Below are 22,620 nucleotides of genomic sequence, written 5' to 3'. Positions count from 1 at the left end.
AATTTTTTAACTCTTTAACCTATTTAGCCGTTCTATCTTTTTAGCCCTTTTAAACTTGTTAAGCGTTTCTAATACTTTTTATCTTTTTTAACTCTTTAACCATTTAACCTTTTTTTCAAAACTGCACATTTTGTAACGAAGAGTTAACTATTTTTCAGTAACATTAAGACACAATGTCTGTCTTTCAACTTCGAAAAATATTCTCCTATCTTTAAGAAAACCTTTTCGCCACTGCAAACTGTAGAGAAATTTTTCTTCGAACTTTAGAAAGCAAAATTTGCTTAATTCGTCTTAAAAACATTTTGGTTCTATATCTTAATAAAATATTCTTCCTTTGTCTTCTGCATAGGCATTTTAGTTGATTTTATGTCGTTACAAAGCTTTAACATTACCGCTATCATTATCCCATGTAAGAGAGAATTCCCCCCGTGTCAAAACATTTATAGGTCTGTCTTTGAGCAAAATATGCAGCTCCAAGGTCAAAAAGCTCTTAAAAATTTTTTTTATCTTTTTTGTCAAATTTGAGATAGTCTAGTAGCCGGTTTCGATAACCATTAAGTTATGTAGCTAAAAATGATGAACTATGAAATGTAAAGCCTATATGCTTTTACTTTTGAAAAAAGCTCTTCTACCTTTAAAAAATGCAGTTTCTTATGATTGGAATAATTTCTATAATATATTGGTGCGCATTAGAAATATCACATTGTTGATTTTGGCATTTTTAACAGAGTACAAAACCTCTTTTTTAATTTCTTATTTCTTGGACTACTTTCTTTGCTATTTTTCAAATCATTTAACTTTCAACACTCTTAACAATTTTTATATTTTCACAATTTTAACGCTTTTAATTAATTTTTTTTTGGCAACAAGATCTATCTACAATTACACGAATCTCAACTATTTTATAATTTCCATGACTTTTATACCTAATTTTTACAACTTAACAATTCAAAGCCTTCAGAGCCTTTCAAGACTTGTGTTTTTACGTTCGGAATAAAACATTCCTTAAAAACTTTCATGAAGGAATTTTCAAAACTCCATAATTCTTAGAATTAATTTTCATAATTTGATAGTTCGAATCCCTCAAGTTTCAAGACTTGAAAATTTTACATTTTAACACTTCAAACACTTTTAGTGTTTGTACTTTTGATAACACAATACATTCACAGTTTATGGAATCTCAATTCTCTATCAAAGAATTTTTTTCTTTGATTTGAGAAATAAAAACGGATGCTTCAAAATGAGGATTGTTTGCGGTCAAGTGAAATTAGGTCCGGGTCTTTACACTCTACTACTCTTAGTTTCTACTCATTTTAGGTTTGACTTGGTTATTTATTGTAATTTCTGTTGGTTTTGGGTTTTATTTATTTACTGATGACGATTTTAGTAGTTGACACTTGAAAAATTGTTTGAACTTGTTAATACTCATCTCTGGTCTAATTTAGCTCTTCAGTTTTCGTTGGACTATAATCTTTTCTCAAAAAGTTTTTTTTTAAATTGACAATAATGAAATTCTGAATATTTTGGCTTCACGTCTGGATGCCTTTATAAACTGAAAAAACAGAAAAAAAAACTAAATTAAACAGAACGAACAAAGAAAACTAAATTAACAAAAATACAAACAACAAAAACCTTTAATATCTAAATAATGTCTAAAGTGACAATGGTCACCCTGCAAATAGCAACAAATCAAATAAAATAAGATAAAAACTATATTGTGTCTCTCGTATATCACAATAAAGCAGGAACACAGCTCGTTGTTTTTTTTAATGAAGTCTAGCAAAATGAAATAAAATATTTATTTTAAAAACTGACATGCGCCTTAATTTAAAACAAATATAATTAAATACAGGTCAAGAAAACTTCTTTGCTTTTGATAAATTACACGAATCTTTTCGTTTGCTAACCTAGTTGACTCTTTATTGAACCTTTACTTATAAGGTTCAAACTTACTTGGAGCTGATTATGCAAAATTTAATTATCTGAAGTATTCCAGGTTTTGATTTTCTTTTAATTAAACTTTTCTTCTTTTATTCTTATTTCATTTCTTTTCTTTATTTCTTTAATTAAAGTCTATCATTCTTTTTAGAAAAATAGGATTCAGTCTATAATCCCCTTATACTAATCCCCCTAGATAACTTCTTAATTTCTGTTATAGCTCTAAAGATCTGTAAAAGCAAAACACAATTTATCATACAGTAATATATTTATAAATAGTTTTATATTTTCCAATAGTATGCTATGGTGTGAAAGTTCAAGAAATTTTCCCCGACTGTTGATTCAAAAGTCAATGGTTTTCTGGTTACATCATAGGCAGCGCAATAGCGCTGCCTAAGTAAAGAACGATGTTGGCACAGGTGTTATTTTGATTTCCATACCCGGGCGCTTCGTATCGAAGGTGTTGTCCTAGAAACTTCGAAAAGGGCTCATTCGATTGGAAATTGGAGTGGCTAGTGCCCTTTTTAATAGTCGAACGCATCTATAGTCCCAAACACATCCAATCAAAATTTTTAGATAGTCATTTTGTTCAGCATAGTTGATTTCCAGACAGAAAATATATTTTTGAGGAGGACTCTCCCCCACAACCCTCGGGGCAAGGATTTTAATTTAGGCTCTGAGGGCATATGAGAAGGATGTTGGCACAATGTATTTTTTTTTTCCTTTAGAGCAAGGCACTTTGTATCGAAGAAGTTGTCATAGAAACTTCGAAAAGGGCTCAATAAATTGGAAATTGCAGTGTTTTGTTCCCTTTTTAATAGTCGAAAGTGATTGGAAGGCAACTAACACTCCTTCCACGTCCCGAAAAACATCTCCTTGAAAAACATTTCCCGAAAAACATCCAATCAAAATTTTTGAGATTGCAATTTTGTTTAGCGTAGCTGATTTCCAGATAGAAATTATGTTTTTGACTAGGACACTCCCCCATAGCCTTCAGGGCAAGGGTTGTAAGTTATGTCCTGGGGGCATATAAAGTTTTTATAGAAGGTGTTGTCGTAGAAACTTCAAAAAAGGTTCATTCGATTGGAAATTCAAAGGGCTGGTGCCCTTTTTAATAGTCGAAAGTGATTGGAAGGCAACTAACCCCCTTCTAATGCCCACCTTTTCTCCATACATATCTAATCAAAATTTTGAAATAATCATTTTGCTCAACGTAGTTTAAGTTCTGTAAATTAGGTCTTTGGGGATGACAACCCCCTCACAGCCCTCAGGGTAAGGGTTGTAAGTTATGCCCTGGGGGCATATAAGGTTTTATAGAACGCGTTGTTGTGGAAACTTCAGAAAGGGCTCATTTGATTAGAAACTGAAATGGCTAGAGCCCTTTTTCATCGTCGAAAGGGATTGGAAGGCAGCTAACACCCCTTCCATGTCCACCATTTCCCGAAACACATCCAATCAAAATTTTAAGACAGCCATTTTGTTCCACGCAGTTTAAAATTCAGAAAATTATACCTTTGAGCAGGACACTCCCCCCAGAGTCTTCAGGGCAAGGGTTGTAAGTTATGCCCTGGGGGCACATAAGTTTTTATTGAAATCTTTGTCGTAGAAACTTGAAAAAGGGCTCATTCGATGTGGAATTCAAAGGTCTAGTGCCGTTTTTAATAGTCGAAAGTAATTTGAGGGCAACTAAACCCCCTCTCACGCCCGCTTTTCCCCCAAACACATCCAGTCAAAATTTTTAGAAAGCAATTTTGTTCAGCGTTGTTGATTTTCACATATAAATTATATTTTTGAGGAGGGCACTCCCCCACAGCCCTCAGGGCAAGGGTTGTAAGTTACTCCCTGGGGGCATATAAGGTTTTTATAGAACGCGATGTCGTAGAAACTTCAAAAAGGGTTCATTCGATTGGAAATTGAAATGGCTAGTGCCCTTTTGAACAATTGAAAGTGATATTTTGTGCCATTTTGTTCCACGCAGTTTAAAGTTCAGGAAATTATAACTTTGAGCAGGACACTCCTCCCACAGTCTTCAGGTACCACCGTAGAAACTTCAAAAGGGCTCATTCAATTGGAAATTGAAAGAGCTAGTGCCTTTTTTAATAGTTGAAAGTGATTGGAGAGTGACTAACGCCCCTCTCATGACCACCATTTTCCCAAACACATCCAATCAAAATTTGAGATATCTATTTTGTTCAACATAGTTGACAGTTCTTGAAATTATGTCTTTTAGGATGAATACCCCCTCAGAGCCTTCAGTGCAAAGGTTGTAAGTTAAGCCCTGGGGGCATACAAGATTTTTATTGAAAGTGATGTCGTAGAAACTTCAAAAGGGCTCATTTGATTGGAAATTGAAAGGGCTAGTGCCATTTTTATAGTAGAAAATGATTGGAGAGTGACTACCGCCCCTCTCACGCCCATCATTTCCTCAAACACATCCAATCAAAATTTTGAGATAGCCATTTTGTTTAACGTAGTTGAAAGTTCTGGAAATTAGGTCTTCGAGGATGACAACCACCCTAACAGCTCTTAGGGTAAGGTTGTAATTTATCACAAATGAAACTCAGAGAGGAAAGAAACTAACAAAATGAAAAATAAAATAAAAAAGGGTGAAAAAACGGGGATTTTTTCAGCCAGTGGCGAACTATGAAGAAGAAAAAATAAGCAAATATTTCGACAATGACCTCCGCCATGTCATCCTCATTGCTAAACAAAAAAGAAGACAAAGAAAAAAAAACGAAAATCTAACCTTTCGAAGTTTACCCTACAAAGACAGAACAGACACTGAATAAAAATCAGGCAGGAATCAATGAAAAGAATTTACCAAGATGAATGAGCAAAAACCGTTTGCCTTGCAATAGTTTTAGCTGGTCTACATTTTCGTTTTTCATTAGATATGCAAATAGGTTCTTTTAAGTTATACCGGGTGAAAATATTGATTGGGTCCTTCAAAATTAAAATGTCGTAAATTGGGCTTAATGAAATATCTCCAGTATCTCTATTTATTGCTAAATTTTGGTTCATATATTTTTTTTATCTCAATTACCTCTTTAAAAGTTTGTGGTACGCCATTTACAGTTGATATTAAGGTTGCCTCGTCAAAAAGAACTAGATGGGTGGGATTTACAAAAATATGCGAAGCCAATGCCGAATCAAAGTTGTCATTGTTATTTTTTAATCTCAGGGACTTATCTATTGAAGTTTTGAGCTCATGCAAACGTTGACCTAGCTGTTGATGGGTCCTACCAATGCAAAATTTTCCACAAGAACATGGGATTCTGTAGACACCACGATCTAGTACCAGGTCAGTTTTATCCTTTACTAAGTTGAAAAGGTGTTCAAATTTTTCTTCTGTTTTGAAAGAAACAGAGAGAGTATATTCTTTTAAAATTTTTCCAAGTTTATCGCCAAGTTTCGGGATGTATAGTTCGGGATGTATCGGGATGTTGTTGTTGTTGTTTATACCAGGGCACTTTGTATCGAGAAAGTTGTCGTAGTAACTTAGAAAAGGGCTCATTCGATCGAAAATAGAAAGGGCTGATGCCCTTCTCAACAGTCGAAAGTGATTGGAGGGCAACTAAGCCCCCTCCCAGGCCCACCCTCCCATTTAGATAACTCAAATTTTGATTGGATGTATTTGGGAAAAGGGTGGGTGTGTGAGGGGCGTTAGTCGCTCTCCAATCACTTTCAAGAATTAAAAAAGGCACTAGCCCTTTCAATTTCCAATTGAATGAGCCCTTTTGAAGTTTTTAAGACAACGCTTTCTATATAAACCTTATATGCCCCCAGGGTATAACTTACAACCCTTGCCCTGAGGGCTTTGGGGGGGGAGGGAGGTGGTGTCATCCTTAAAGACATAATTTCCAAAACTTTCAACTACGTTGAACAAAATGGCTATCTAAAAATTTTGTTTGGATGTGTTTGGGGAAATGGTGGGCGTGAGAGAGGTGTTAATTACTCTCCACTCACTTTCGACTATTAAAAAGGGCAATTTCAAATTCCTAACAAATGAGCCCTTTTTGAAATTTTTACAACAACTTTCTATATAAACCATATATGCCCCCAGGCCATAACTTAAATCCCTTGCACTGAGGGCTCTGAGGGGGTTATCATCCTAAAAGACCTAATTTCCAGAACTTTCGACTACGTTGAAACCTGAACGACTGAAAGGGCAATAGCCCTTTCTATTTTCAATTGAATGGGCCGTTTTGATTTTTTTTACAACATCGCTTTCTATAAAAACCTTACATGCTGCCAAGGGCATAACTTACAACCCTTGCCCTGAGGGTTGTGGGGGGATGGGTTGTCATCCTTAGAGACCTAATTTCCAAGACTTTCAACTACGTTGAATGAAATGGCTATCTCAAAATTTTGATTGGATGTGTTTGGGGAAATGGTTGGCGTTAGAGGGGGGTTAGTTGCCCTCAAACCACTTTCGACTATTAAAAAGGGCACTAGCCATTTGAATTTCGAATCAAATGAGCCATTTTTCAAGTTTCTACCACAAAACTGTTAATTAAAACCTTATATGCCCCAGGGTATAACTTATAATCCTTTCCCTGAAGACTGTGGGGGCAGTGTCCTGCTCAAAGGTATAATTTCCTGAACGTTAAACTGCATGGAACAAAATGGCTATCTCAAAATTTTGATTTGATACAAATTGATTTGAAAATACAAATGAATTTGATTTGAAAATACAAATGAATGTGCATTGTCAGTTTAATATACATATACTGATATTTAGTAATCAAAATGTTAATATTGTTTGATTTATTAATGTTATAAAAGTAAAAACATTTATATTTTTCAGTAAAGTGTAAATTTTGTCATGGGTTTGGGAAGGTACAGGGGTTTTGAGCCCAACTTATGTTAGCTTCTGCTCGTTTTGAGTTTGACTCGGTTATTTATTGTAATTTCTGTTCGTTTTGGGTTTCATTGATTTATCGATGCTGATTTGTGGTAGTTTCACGCTTAGTAGATTATTTGATTTTATTTTTGTTCATTTTTGGTTAATGGAGTTCTTTACTTTTCTTTGAAAAACTTATTTTGCGGAAATTTTTTTTTAAATTAATTTAAAAAAAGTCATTTCCTTGACTTGACTTGACTTGCTTTATTTAATACTAATTAAAAAATAAAATATATACAAGCAACCACCCGGGGTAGGCTAAAAAAGCCTGATGAAGGACGGCTGCAGTCCTATAATTATCAACCTTTTACAAAGTTAATTCAAAAAAAAAAAAAAAAAAAAGATGACCTGAACACTCTCTCTCAATTAACCATTAATACCAAAATCTATGAAAAAAAAAACAAAAAAAAACAGACATTAAAAATAATAATTACAATAATAATAAATTATCTCCCCTCTCCCAATAAAGGTTTTTTTATTTTTACTTTAAACGACCCAATGTGTTCAGCTTCCCGAACGCCAACTGGGAATCATTCCAAATAGCCGGAGCCAAATACCGAATTCCGAAACCTGCACGTGTGGTGTCTCGATACTCAACCGTAAAATTTTCCGCCTCTCTAGTCGCATACCTGTGGAGTGAACTATTTACGCGAAAAAAAATTGTAAAAACTGGAGGACATACATCATTCCAACATCTATAGGCAAAAATAGCAGCTTGGTAATCGCGAATCTGACCAATGTTAAGCACACTTAATTCTTTTAAACATGAGGCGGTATCATTCACATTTTCTATATAATTCCCAAGAAGACGTACTGTTTTGTTTTGTAAAATCTGCACTCTTTTGAAATTTGCGTAAAAATTACTAGACCAAATGACACAACCATAAGAAATATAAGGCGCAACAATACTATGATACAATAATAAGAGAACCGATAATGTTAAAAAATGCTTCAAACGACGCAAAACTCCCAGACCTCTAGCAACTTTAGCTGCAACAAGATCACTATGGTGCTTCCAAGACAAATTACAATCAAGCTGGAAGCCCAAATAACGCACCTCATGCACCTGTGACAAAGGCTTACCATTAAAAAATATCTCTCCATCAACACTCGGAGGCTTACCAACTCTCCTAAAAATCATAAAATTAGTTTTTCTAACATTCACTGACAAAAGGCTCAAACTTGTAAATACATAAAATGACTTTAAAACCCTATTTACTTTCAACAATAGTTCATCAATCATTCGACTAGACATAGTTAAAGCAGTATCATCCGCGAAAAACGTGATAAAACACTCCGGTAAGTAAAAACGCATTGCATACACAAGGTACAGAAGTGGTCCCAAGACAGATCCCTGAGGTACACCAGACTTCACTTGATAAGGAGAAGAAAATGCATCATTTAAAACAACTTGAATAGATCTTCCACTTAAAAAACTATCAAACCATTTCAGATAATTACCACGAACTCCAAGGGACTGTAGACGTTTGAGTAAAATTTTAAAATCCACTGTATCAAACGCCCTTCTAAAATCATATAAAAACAGTCAAATGGATTTCACCACGTTCAAAGCATCTATTTACAATATCACAGAGAGAATGCACAGCGTCCGACGTCGAGTGACCTTTCCTAATGCCAAACTGAGTTTCACTTAACATCCCTGTTTTCGTAAGGTAATCATATAACCTTTTATGCACAATTTTTTCAAATATTTTTGAAAGCAGGGGAAGGATTGATATAGGTCTATAATTTTTGATATCTAGCTTAGACCCATCTTTATGGAGGGGGATGACTTTTCCCCTTTTAAGCGCTTCGGGGAATACCCCAGTTTCCAGGGAAAGATTGACTATGTGGACGAGACATGGTATTAAATAACATATCACTGATCTAAAAACCTTCAAATTAATTCCATCTGTCCCTGCTGAATTAGATTTGATTGTTTTCACAACCTTCAGAATTTCATCTCCAGTACACGGTTGAAATTCAATTTCATTTTCAATTCCTCTTTCATCCAAAAATTCGTCCTCCAGGGAATCATTATTAAAATTCACAAACCCTTCCGCCTGCACATTTTGACCAATACTTGAAAAGAACTCAGTAAATTTATTAGTAATAATCGTTTCATCACTCACTGCTTCTCCTTGAATCAGCAGCGAATTGGATGGAGCTTCTTTCCTCTTTCCCAATAGGTCATTTATAACCTTCCAAGTTCCTCTCGCATTATCCTTGTTTAAACTCAGTTGGTTAGCAAAATATTCCTTTTTAGCTTTCCTTCTCATTGACTTCACTTTATTGCGTATTATTTTAAACTCTTCCAATTTCTTGACACACTTACTATTTAAATAATCTGCATACACTTGATTTCTTAAATCTGACGCTTAAAGAATTTCTGTAGTCATCCAAGGGTTCCTGGGTTGATCCTTATGTAGTTTCACAAATTTAACTGGGCAGTAAGTGGGCATAAATTGGCTGTATCATCCCCATCATGCAATCAAATGTCCCAGAAGCGTCATCTTTTATCTCCAACACCTCGCTAAGATCAGTGCTGCTTAACTCATCACCAAACCTCTGTAAATTCTCTTTTTTTAGCGACCGAGTCTTACATTTTTTTTTCTTTCATTTCTTTTTGTGCGGACACAAGGTACCGTTTCGAGAACTGGAAAATGGTCAGAACAAGGGTACAGAACCACATCAGCATAACTACGGTCCAGATACTTCGAACCAACAGAAATATTGTCAATGAGAGTAGCTGAATGACTTGTAACCCGTGTTGGAATATTAGCTAGGGGAAAAGATCCTTAGCAACCATCAAATTAAAAAAATCAAGATTCACTCCATTCAACGATAGCAGATCAAAGTTAAAATCACCCATACAAATAAAATCTAAACCTGTCCGAGACACCGCACGCGTAAGTTGATCAAACCTACGCTCAAAATCTTCCCAGCTTGCGTTCGGTGGCTTATACACAATACTAATCAAAAATTTACTACTACCCAAATTTAAATCTATACTAAAACTTTCAAACTTACCCTCTATCCAAACATCAATATCATTTCTTACTTTGTATGTCAATGACTTTTAAATAAAACACGCAATTCCCCCTCTGTGAAGTGAAACCCGGTTTTTAGCCTCCAAATTATAATCTGGAAAAGAATACAACGAGAGAGAGTGTTCCTGACTAAAAAAAACTTTTACATATACCAACAAAACTAATTTTTCCTTGAGAATTAGAAAGAAATTGCAGCATATCCTCACAACAAGTAGTGAGGTGACAATTCCAGGCACATAAACGCAACGAATCGGCTTCCCCGGGGTCTAACTTCGATCTTTGGACATAAGAACTATTTTTTAACGGTTGAAATCTAACTTGGTTCATACATGGTTCAACATCTCTTGCTATTGGTGCCGATAAAACCTCTTCTAGACGAAAAGGTTGGCTCATTAAATCATCAAGTGAAGAACCAACGAAAATAAATAAATAAACATATAACATATCTCTCCAAATGAAAAAAAAGAAAAAAGTAAGAAATAAAAAATAGGAGACCAAGACAATTTTTTTCAAATAATAATAGAAAGACTAAAATCAAAAACGAAACAAAACGGATCCCTCAAAAGAAAAGGAAAGGCAAGAATAAAATAAACGGGAGACCAAAACAGTTTATGCGAATAATAATAAGAATGAAAAAATCGTGGAAAAGAAAGAGAAAGAAAAAGGGCAACAAAAGCTGTACAGAGAAGAAAAAACGACAGAAAACAACACAAATACTAATTCAAACGCATTCAGCAAGGGATCTTATGTTCCGGGCAGACGGTTCACCAGGCAGCTTCACTAGTATGTTGCTCCGGTTGGTCCATACATTTTTAACACCAAAGCGATCCCTTGTGGCATTTAGCAGGTCGCGACGTCGCTTTGTAAGGGATTCAGACACAAAGATTCCAGACCCAGCTAGTTTAGACTTCTGTAAGAACACTTTTCGAGCAACTTCTTTACTAACAAATCGCACTAAAACTGGGGCAACTTTGTCACTGGTGGTATGAGGCCCATTCATTCTAAACCGGAAAACACTTGATAATTTGCCAGAAGATATACCAGTAACACCCATCCGTGTCGAAAGGACACTGAGCATAGTCGTTTTAAGGTCAACTCCTGAATTTTGCTTCAGACCGTTGAAAACAAGATTTTCACATATTTTCTTGATCAATATCGTCTAGCTTGACTTCGATTTTTTCAATTCAATTCTCCAGATTACGGGTTTGCATTCTATACATTTTCAACTCACGCTCGATACGGTTCTTAAATGGGGTTGAACTCTAGTGACACAGACTTACATAACTCGCTAATTATAGTCTCAGCTGAATCTTTAAGACCAGATTTCACACTCGAGCCATACTTGGCAGAAACCTGACGAGTTATCTCTGTAACTACAGATTCCCTAGTTTTCTCTAGCTCCTGTTCTGTAACGGAAATTCGTGCAAATAAAGCAGACTGTGAACCGGGCAGCGCGGCAGCTTGATCCGGTACTTTTAGTGCCACAAAAGCACTAAAAGTATTGTCCTAAGAATTAAGCATATAAATAAAAAAAATATACAAAAACTACTTTTAAATCCAACTAGCAAGAAGATCTTTACTAAAGATGCAATGCCAAAAAATATGCAAAGCGGAGTGCAAAGAATATCTTCTGCTTGTGGAGAATCTTATGTGGATAGAATACAGCAATATTCAGTAAATAGATTACAAAATCATAAAAATCGCAAGACTCTTCGAAAAAATTGAATAATAAACCAAAAACTTTTGAATCATCAGTCGCGGAACATTTGTTTGACCTACGAGACAAAAGCTTATTATTTGCCTTAACAAATATTATTGCTAATAGTTTTGGGCTTTTACAAAATTTTAGGGAAACAATAGAAGCTAGAAAAATTATCTAAGGGGAGTTAATATAAATAGAGATGAAGAGGAATTTATACAGGATATAATTTCCAAAATTTTAATTAAAAGACAGGTCAAACCCTTAAACACTTCAAATAATGGCACTCTGCATAATCAGCCCAAAACAAAATAAAGATCAAACGAAATAAATTGTGAAAGAGTCAACGTACTTTTGCTAGATTAACAAACGAAAAGATTAATGCCATTTATCAAACACAAAAAAGTTTTCTTGACCTGTATTTAATTAAATTTATTTTAACCATTTTAAGGCACATGTAGGTTTGTTTTAACAAATTGACTATTTCGTTTGCTAGATTTCATTAAGAAACTAAGAACAAACCGTTTCCCTTGTATTGCTTTGTTGTAACTGCTCTAGGCGTTTACTCCCCCCCCCCGGAAAATACCTCCCCGGTAAATAACCCCCTGGAAAATACCTCCCCGTGGAAGATAAGGCTTTCCAAATTTGAAGATTTTGTTTGACTTTTACTTTTGTATTTTCCGTAGGGGGAAGGATTTTGGTACTTGTGTATTATGCGCCACTAGGTGCGGGCCTAGGGACCTAGTGGTAAATCCAGGCCTGAGCGTGCACATATATCCTTTTGGTGAATTGACTTTCCCTTTAAGCACTCTGAAAGTTCCAACTTAATGCACAAATCCTTTTGTGAGATACGCCATTTTGAAAATCTGCATGCACATAGTGACTTTTGATTCAGTTCAAGTTACCCCTCAAATACCCAATTTTGTCAAATTTTCAACTTGATAAGCGTAGCCTTAATAGTACTAGTTTAATAGTAGCAGAGGTCGTAGTACGAGCAGTAGTAGTAACAATAGTGTTGAATTAGTAGTAGTAGCAACAGTAGTAGCAGCAGTATTAATAGCAGTAGTAGCAGGTAGATGCCCCAAAAGTTTCATCTTGATACGCTAAGCTATTCCAAAAAAAAATTGCAGATAAACCTGTATCAGCAATCTGTATGTTATTGCAAGTTACCAATAGTTAAAATTTAAGGTTTTTATAAAAGGGATGGTCGTAACAACTTTGAAGGAGGCTCATTCGATTGGAAATTGAAAGTTCAAGTTCAATTTTGAAGAATCAAGGGTAATCAGAGAACAATCAACCTTTCCCTCTTAACCGACATTCCCCCCCCCCAAATAAATCCGGTCAAAATAAAAATAAACATTTTGTTCAAAATAGTCTAAATGTCAAATAACCATGCCTTTGGGGTTAACAACCCCACCAGCAGCATCTGGGGCAAGGGATGTAAGTTAAGCTAGCTGCTCATTGCTAACACATAAGGTCTTTGTAGAATTTTTTTTGTATGAACTTTGGAGGGGAGGGGGCTCATTCGATTGGAAATAAAAATTTCCAGTGCACTTTTTCAGATTTAAAAGTGATCGGAGGGTTTCCACCCCACCCTAATTTTTTCTAAAATACATCTCATCTAAATTTTGAGACGGTCATTTTATTTTAAATAATTCAAAGGTTAAATAACTATGCAAGGCCGTATCCCGGGGGGCTAGAGGGTTTGAACCCCCCCCCCCCCCGAAATGTTTATCTGACCCGTAAAAACGTAACAAAAATGAACATAAACAAATTGTGTATGCGTTTTTTAGTTTTTTGTGTGTAACCCCCCCCCAAAAAAAAAAAAATTGAGTAAAACCCCTTCCGAAAAAAAAATCCTGGGTACAACCTTGTCACTGTGCCATAGTTAAATAAATATGTTTCACAACCCTCAGCCTCTGGTGCAAGGGCTGTAAGTTATAGAAGTTGCCTATTGTTAACATATAAGTTTTTTTTTCAAAGAGTTTGTGGTAACGAACTGTAAGTATGGAGCGACCAGGCTCAATAGTAACCGAAACTCCAAAAAAACAGAATTTTGATGCCAATAGGTATGTCAAATAACTCAAACTTTTAAACTAATTTTAAATATATAAGTTTCATCAAGTTTAGTCTTACCCATTAAAAGTTATGCGCCTGAGAAAATTTGACTTATCTTCGAAAAAAAGGGAAAACCCCTTAAAAGCCATAGAACGTTAATGAATTTTGAGGAATGTGGAATAGAATGTGGAATTTTGTATTTTTTGTCAGAAGAAAGATCACGGATGCGTGTTTATTTGTTTGTTTTTGTTTTGTTTTTTTTTATTTCCCAAGGGGTGATCGTATCGATCCAGTAGTCCTAGAATATCGTAAGAGGAATCATTTGAACGGAAATTAAAAGTTCTAGTGCCCTTTTTAAATGACCGAAAAAACTGGAGGACAACTTGGCCCTCTCCCATGCTCATTTTTCCCCGAAGTCACCCAATTAAAATTTTGAGATAGCCATTTTGTTCAGCATAGTCGAAAATCTAATAAATATATTTTTTAGAAGGACTTAATCCCCCACAGTTCCCAGGCGAAGGGCTGCAAGTTATAAACTTTGCCCATTGTTTACATATAGTATTGATTATTGGGAAGTATATAGACGTTTTCAGGAGGAGTTTTTTCTAGTGGGGGTCGGAGTAAGGGTTACGGGGGAGGATCTTTGCATGGAGGATATTTCCTTGGGGGAAGGAATATTTCCATCAAGGAGGCGCCAGATTTCCCAACATTATTTAAAAAACGATCAGAAATTAAATAAAAAAACAAGTTTTTTCCAACTGAAAATAAGAAGCAATATTAAAAAACGAACAGAAATTATAACGTATATAAAAGGGTTCACCCGCTAATCAATACCTCGGTCTTTACACTAAAGTTTTTTAGTACTTTCAAAAGAGCTATCTATTCTAATTAACCGGCTTGTGAGATTCAGGGGCTTGTGATTCGAACAAAATTCGAACTTTAGCGTAAGAAGACCGAGGTATTGACTAGGGATCGAACTCCCTAATATACGTAATAAAAACACGAATATAGAAATTCGTTACGTAAGTTAATTCGTAAGTTACGTCAGAACAAAATTTCGAGAAGGCCAATTAGCCAAAGAAAGGAAAATTAATATGCAAATTTTGTTTTAATTATTCATGTACGGTGAGCCAAAATCAAAGATGCATTAATTCAAAAACGTTCAGAAATTAACAAAAAAAAACAAGTTTTTTTTTAACTGAAAGTAAGGAGTGACATTAAAACTTAAAACGAACAGAAAATATTCCGTATATGAAAGGGGCTGTCCCCTCCTCAACGCCTCGCTCTTTACGCTAAAGTTTTTTATTGTTTAAAAAAAAGATTTGTGAAAAATTCAAACTTTAGCATAAAGAGCGAGGCGTTGAGGAGGGGGCGTTTATATCATGAATTTAAGAAACAAACAATTTCAACAAGGCAGAACATTTAAAAATTCTGACTTGTGTTTTACCCAATGATATTGCCTAATATTTTTAGAAAACTGAAAATCTGACTTCAGTGGTTCAGTTGTACGATGGTTCAGTTACACGAGGGCTCATTTGCACGGTGGTTCAGTTTCACGATGGTTCAGTTACACGGTGGCTCAGTTGCACGGTGGTTCAATTGCACGGTAGTTAAGCTGTATGGTGGTTCAGTTGCACGGTGGTTTAGTTGCACGGTGGTTCAGTCACACGGTGGTTCAGTTCCACAAAGGCTCAGTTACAAGGGGGTTTATTTACATGGGGGTTCAGTGAAATCGGGCTAAGTTGCACGGGGGTTTTGTTGCACAACGGTCTCGTCAAATGGAGTTCAAGGCCCTTATGGTTCAGTGACACGTGATTTCAGTTTCACGGGGGTTCAGTTATGCAGGGGTTTAGTTACACAGGAGTTTAGTTACATGACGGTTCAGTTATATGGTGGTTTACTTACAGAGGTTTAACTGCTGGTGGCTCAGTTACACGGTGGTTCAGTTACACGCACACCATAGAAACCAATACGTTATCTCACGGCATTGCAGCCTGTGAAACTAGGAAGCATAATGCATAGCTTACTCAGAGTTTGAACTCGATAATCCTTTAGCCAGTTATAAACCTAAATTGCTGTTCGCGCCACAAAACGGAAGAAAATACCACTTTGCTGTGGCTCAATCCCTTTCCCTATTTCAAAAGGGCACTTGAGCTTTCGGCTTCCTGTCAGATGATTCCTCTCCCGATTTTCAAAGGCTATTGGTTCGGTGCCATTATCCCTAAAAAAAATAAATTAAAGAAACAAACAATCCGACAAGCATCTGCGAGAATCCTTCACGGAAAAAAAGAAAATTTTGGATTTTTGCAGGTAGGGTCTTGAAACCTCTGCAATAGGGTTCTCTTATGCTCTGATTTTATTTATATAATTTTCATCAAGACTGCTTCATTTTCCCTCTAATAGGGATGGTTCACGTTGATTTAAAAAATTAGGCAAATATCCTCATGCTGACAAAATTTTGGTGGGTAGGTTTAAACTTCAAATAAATTCTTTTGGTTTATCCTTTGTTATTAAAACTCCTGTTTACTTTCGGTGGATGTTTCCACGAGTCATTCCTTATATCCAGTCTGTTACCATGCACCGTTTGATTGCTCTTCTTGTCAAATGTTAACCGTACTGTAGGCCTATTGTCGCAAAAACTTGTGCTTTTTTCGTTAACTGCGGCCTAAGAAAATTACTACGTATACATATGAATATATACTTATGTATACATATATACATAATGTGTACGTATACTTATGTATACTTACAAATATAACTATATAACTTGTGTGCTAAAGTTTCAGCAGCTAATCCTTAAGGAAGCAAACATGTCCATAAAGGGTTCGATGATGCTAAGAGAACAGAAAAAGAAGAATATTTACAATGTTTCTTTTTTTAGTTTTTGTTGATACTCAATCAAGCCCTTCACATGGCAGTGACAACCAGGCAGTAAGTCGCACTGCTGGAACAGTTTCTTTCATATTAGGAGACCCAGTTAGCTGTGAGCCAACGAAAGAAAGTGATGAAACCAGTTTAGTAGTCTTCCAATCAAATTTAAATGAGAAGTTTGAAGATGAGGTTACGAACTGAAACCAATAGATCTTGTGAAATTTCGAAAAATTATACATAAGCTGCAAGTACAATTCAGACAGTTTTGCCCACAAAAACCGTTTCCTTTTTATCAGATCATGTTGTTTCCTAAATGCTTGTGAGACACGTATACGAGAATTTGTTTCCGGAGGGGGTAAATTCTAGAAAGTACCAGAAATTGTTGAATTTCATGAGAATTTAAGATATTAAAGGCAGGGCCGTATCCAGGATTTTTTTGGGGGTTGGGGGGGGGACAAAAGTTATTTTTCGGGGGGAGGGGTAAAAAAAATACTTTAAAACGCATAAAAATTGTTTATATTTATTTTTGTTATGTTTTTACGAGTCGGACAGACATTTCGGGGGACGTTCAAATTCCCCAAATCCCCCGCCCCCTGGATACGGCCTTGATTATAGGTGATACTACAAAAAGTGTTGACATTACTTTCTTGAAAGGGGAGGTGGTGAGGGCCTGAATCCCCTTCCCCTGTCTTTGTACATTCTTGATGAAAAATTTTCGAACAGTCAAATATTAAGCTTTATATCACAGCTTCTATCGTCTGTCTTAAACGTGTTTGAACTGTAACAAAAACGTCTGCAGAAAAGTGGCAAGCGGATGGTTAGAGCTACAGAATGTTTTCCCATAGAGACTATTTCTTAGGGGCTTAACACTGAATGTAGATATACTACCTTGAAGAAAATCTTAACGTTATCCATTATGAACCAAGCTTAATAAGGAATTTATCAACAGTTTTATAACTTGATGCTCATTATTGCCTTCTATAAAAGAATGTTTATGTTCTTTGTAGCTTCTTCAACACTTTTTATATGTCAATTTTGATAGAACGTCTGTATTTTTGAACAATCAAATTTATTTCAAAAATCTTAATTATTTTTCAAAATTTCGTATTTCTTTTCTGTCAGACTTTTTACGCTAATAGCAAAGGCAGATTTTAGGCAAGTATGCGAACATTGCATCTAAATTTAAATAATTGCATCAACTTAAGAAGTAACAACAAGTCAACAAATTAAACAAGTAAAAACAAGAAAACAAGTACAACTAAAAATAAGGATCAACATGAAAGAAACAGAAATTATTTCATATATGAGGAGGGATACCCCCCCCCTAGCCGCTCACCTATTACGCTAAAGTAGCCTACTTTAAAATAAGCTTGTTATTCTCATTAGAGGGCCCCTGTGTTTAAGGAGTCGTTCTTAAGGAATTGGACCAAAGAGTTAACTCTTATCCTAAAGAGTGAGGGCTAAAGACAAGAAAGCCCCCTCAAATACGGAACAATTTCTGTTCGTCTTGAGTTTTAATGTTGTTCCTGACTTTCAGTTGACAAGACTTCTTTTTTAAAATTTAATTTCTCATTGTTTTTCATATCATGCCATGAAATTGACCTCCCCTCCCGGAAAAAAACCTTCCCCCACCAAAAGTACCTCACGGAGAGCTAATCTCATGCAAAATTTGACCCCGTTTAAATCCCCAGGAAATTTCCTCGGACATCTCCTTGCTAAAAATTTCCTCTCGGACAATTCCCACTTAAAAAATGTCTTTAATTTCATTTATTTTTTAATTTATGTATTTCCCAGGTCATATAGGGTCTCTTCCCTCCTTTCACCGGGAAATGTTTCCCCGAGAGCACCCTCCCCCCGCCCGTGGAAAGTTTCTCCTGGAAAGATGTCTTTATATTTCCCAATAACAAATGATATATTTAAACAACGAGCAACTTTCTGAAATAACAAACTCCCCCCTACCGATATAAAATCCCCCTGAAGAAGCCCTCTTGGGATATTTCCTCCCCACTGAAAATTCTCCGCTTGAGAAATCTTCACCCGGCTGATAATTCCCCTGAAACATTTCCAAATAAAAATTATGTAAAACAATGCGCAAATTTAATAACATACATCCTTTTCCCCAGGAAATATGGGAGGGCATGTCATCCCCAGAGGCATTGTTATTGGACCTTTCAACTATGCTGCATCGAAAGGCTATCTCAAAATTTTCATCGGATTTCCCTATGGAAAAGGAGACATGACAGGATGGCTAGTTACCCTCAATATTTTTGATCGTTTAGATAGGGCACTAGAACTTTTAATTTCCGTCAAGTGAGCCCTATCCTAATCTTCTAGGACCATTGGTTTGATATGATCACCGATGAAGAAAAAAGAAATAAAAAATAATCACGAATCCGTGATGTATTTTCTTCCCATTGTGAATTTCGTGAAACTCGTGAGTTTCAAAGCATTACAGTAAGGTTCCATTGTATGCTGAATCTTATGGTGTGATGTTCTTTAAGATTGCTTGAATTTTTGGGGGTGTTCGTCCCAATTCTCAAAATTCAGGCGAGTTTTCTCAGGTTCGGAGCGTTTCGTGGGTAATATTAAATTTAATGAATTTTATATTTTTGGAATCAGCATAAAAAGCTTTTGATGTCTTAACTGCTATAAGGATTCCTTTTTTATTTAGTTTTGGTTACTATTGGGCTGAGTCGCTCCTTACTTTCAGTTCGTTACCACTAAATGTTTGAAATGGTTATCACATATCCACCAAATTTTCTCTTTAAATAAATACGACAAAAAAGAAAAAGCAAACGAATTCAATAGAGCTGATCTGTAAACACAAGAACAACCTTCAAAATGACGTTTCCAAGTATAAATCAACCTCTTCCGAAGTCTTGGGGGCTTAAAAAAGAAACCTGGAGAACGATAGGGTAAACATACAATACTATGGAAAAAGTTGTTAATATATTAAGATTTTGATGAAGTCCGAAGGTCAATTCTCTTGTACTGGTTTTGGGGCCATCTCGACCCAATATTCATAATAAACACTTTCTAATTTGTCGTCCAAGGCTTTGGATCAGTATTCACTCTGATAGGACTAAAAAATAGGTTTGTGGAAGCAATGTGCAGGAAGTGGTGCCTTCTAGGAATCTTAGATTTTTTCTAAGGGTCAATTTACTTCCATCACGGGGATATTTATAAGCCGCTGCTTTGTCACTATACATCCCGCTTCCCTATTGACCTAATAAAGGAAATTTAGGATAGATCAAATTTTAAACGTACTGTCGAGGCAAATTAATTTCATGCATTTTTATTTGCAGATCTTAAGTAAGCATTTGATAAATTTGGTGAATTAAAAATAATTATATTTTGTAAATTTAAGAAAATTTAAGCTCGAATTAAAAAAAAAACAACAAATTATTTTGTAAACTGCATATATTTTATGTAAACATTGAAAAAAAACCGATTAAATACAGAATTTCAGTATTTTGTTTGAGTTATACTACAGTGCTGCACATCTCTCTAAAGATCAGAGTAAATTAGAAACTATACTAAAATACAGATATTTTGCTATAATAGTCAGTTTAATTCTTAAGTTTCTGTCTGTTGATAAAAAATAAATATTATTTTGAAAATGCACCTTTTGGACGAAATGTACTCTTTACAGTGTTTCAAAAGAACCTTTTTTTACAGAAATTATGCAGACATGTGGAAACTATTATTAATTTATTCGGCATACCTAAACTGCCTCCCTTGCCTCTGACTCCTAACCCTGTGTCTCTTTGGTTTTCTTGTCTGTAGCTCAAGTTCTACGTCCATTGTAAGCCTACTTGAACTAACACAGTGCATAACACGAGAATAAACTGGATTATCAACTCATGTGATCTAACTATTTTCTATCTTAAATGAAGCTCGCTTATTTTTTAAATAATCAATGAAATTGTGTATTTGAGAATGTTGTTTAAATGCAGGACTGTATTCAAGGGCGGGGAAGGGCTTGATCCCCCTGAAATTTTTCTCTGACTTGTAAATTGTTTATCAAAATGCAAGCAAAGAGACTATTCGCCTAAAAAACAACAAAAATTTCTTCAAATTGTAATTTTATATGAAAAAGGTAGGTAAAAACCCTTATCCTCCCTGAGCAAAAATTCTTTTGGTACCACCTCCTCCCGAAAAAAAAATACTTTTGGTACCCACCTATCCGAACAATCGTTCTTTTGCTAGCCTTCTCTACCTGAGCAGAAAGCCTGGATACGGCCCTGCCTAAATGAAGACTTAAATTAACCTGACTTCTATAAAACTGGTATCAATTGCAGAATACACTATGTCAATTTCTTGTGACTATATAATAGGTTTGGTGTGTTCGGCATAAAAATATCACTCAGGGTTTACATTACATCCTTATGTAAATGATCTATGTTGGCGTCTTTTAATTGCTAATTTTCATTTCGTGGACAACACGGAGACACTTGAAAAGAAATCATATACGAGAATGCCACAATTGTCGACGTAATAAGCTCTACGCGCGGTTTCTAGTGGTGAAATATTCCTGTGGAACTCAGTGATTCTAAGCTGCTTAGTTCTAATCCAGATTCATCGCTAGGTTGCGACTTTTGTTTGAAATTGAATGTACTCCTTTATATGATATGTTGATGATGACGATTTAAAAATGAATTTATATGCAGTTTACTTTTGGATAACTATGGTTTACTTTCAAGGCCTGGAAAGTAGAGATACTCGGAAAGGTAGATCTGGATATATAAGTATAATTTCATATAAGGAATTTTTACTAGCCTAGTATATACACCATTAAGATATGTTCGTAATACGTTAATATGAACTCGTGTTATATGTTCATAATACATGTCTTGCTTATGCTACCTTATGAAATATGTGAAGCAGGGTAGCAAAATATTCCCTGTGTGTTCGATACCCATGGATCCCGAAACCCGTTTAGGCTTAAATATTTTACTTCCGTAAAAGGAGGGGGAGTATTATTATTTTTCTTTTTTTGAGGAGGGAAACAGAAAACACTTGCTTTTCATCTTATTTGTCCTACTTTCGGGCAGTTTTCAATTACAAGCACATGAATATGTCAAGCAAAAAAAAAGGAAATAGTTACAAAAGTAAAAAAAAAGATAAAAATCCTGAAAAAAAGATAAAAATCCTAAAAAAAAGATAAAAATCCTTAAAATAAAGGTAAAAAAAACATAAGAGATAAAACACAAACCAGCATCGTAAGGCGGCAAGTTGGCATCGTAAAGCGTAAAGCAAAAAAAAAGAAATGGTTACAAAAGTAAAAAAATAAAAATAAAATAAAAGACAAATGAGCATCGTAAAGCGGCAAGTTGGCAATTGGTTGTAAATATCAAAATTTCTTTTGGTAAAATCCAACAAAATGGTCCAACCAAAATTATGTTCCAAACTTTACAATACAAGTGATACCGAGGAGGGGAGGGGCTCTCCTAAACCCTCCTAGTTCAATAAAGTAAAGATGTCTTCCTTAATCAATCCTATAGTAAGGTCCTTATGTCGAAAGATGCTTACGAATGACACCGCAAAAAGAAGCAATGGAAACAGCATTTTCTACATAGTATACCACGCGGTACCAGTGCGTTGGAATTCTCAAACAGACTTCCAGCATGATAAAAATAAAAAATTTTACCAAGTTAATCCTAGTAACTGATTAGGGAATTCAGAAAAGGATAAAAACAAGCAGTTCATTGGAAGCCGTCTTCAACCAAACACTAAATTAAAAAAAAAGACTTTTTACAAATGAGGCCAAAAGAGAAAGAGAAGTTGAAACTTGGAACGAATAGAAATTACTCTGCATATTGGCCCCCCTCAACCCTTATCCCGTGCACTAATCTTTGTTTGTGCTGTACTGAGATCATTTTTAAGTGTGACATATATAATCAGCTGGTAGTTGCTAGTATTATACTTACCAGTTATCTTTCATAAAATGCGAACCGAAAATGTTATAGTTAAAACCTAATGCGCATCAATTAACCCTTCCATTCTTTACAGTTTGAAAAATTACTTCCACTTTTACTGTCCTTGTGTTCGAGCATTCATTCTTGAAGCATTAGGGAAACCATTGAAACCACAGCGTAAAG

At 35.3% G+C, this 22,620-nt stretch overlaps 1 protein-coding gene across 1 annotated transcript in view; it reads left to right on the top strand.

The window, feature by feature from the left end:
- LOC148956514 (metabotropic glutamate receptor 3-like) overlaps positions 1-16,850 on the top strand; it is a 222,882-nt gene extending 206,032 nt beyond the window's left edge. Inside the window, exon 15 of the mRNA XM_089108444.1 lies at positions 16,530-16,850. Within this exon, the coding sequence (XP_088964570.1) occupies positions 16,530-16,720 (191 nt within the window). The 3' untranslated portion in view covers positions 16,721-16,850. The remainder of the gene's footprint in view (positions 1-16,529) is intronic.
- The last annotated feature ends 5,770 nt before the right edge of the window (positions 16,851-22,620 follow it).

The sequence above is a fragment of the Artemia sp. Qi Xiang Cuo genome, chromosome 1, assembly GCF_049724085.1.
Source record: "Artemia sp. Qi Xiang Cuo chromosome 1, ASM4972408v1, whole genome shotgun sequence".
Lineage (NCBI taxonomy): Eukaryota > Metazoa > Arthropoda > Branchiopoda > Anostraca > Artemiidae > Artemia > Artemia sp. Qi Xiang Cuo.
Note: the sequence above shows the minus strand (reverse complement) of the source record. Positions and strands in the feature narration are given on the sequence as shown.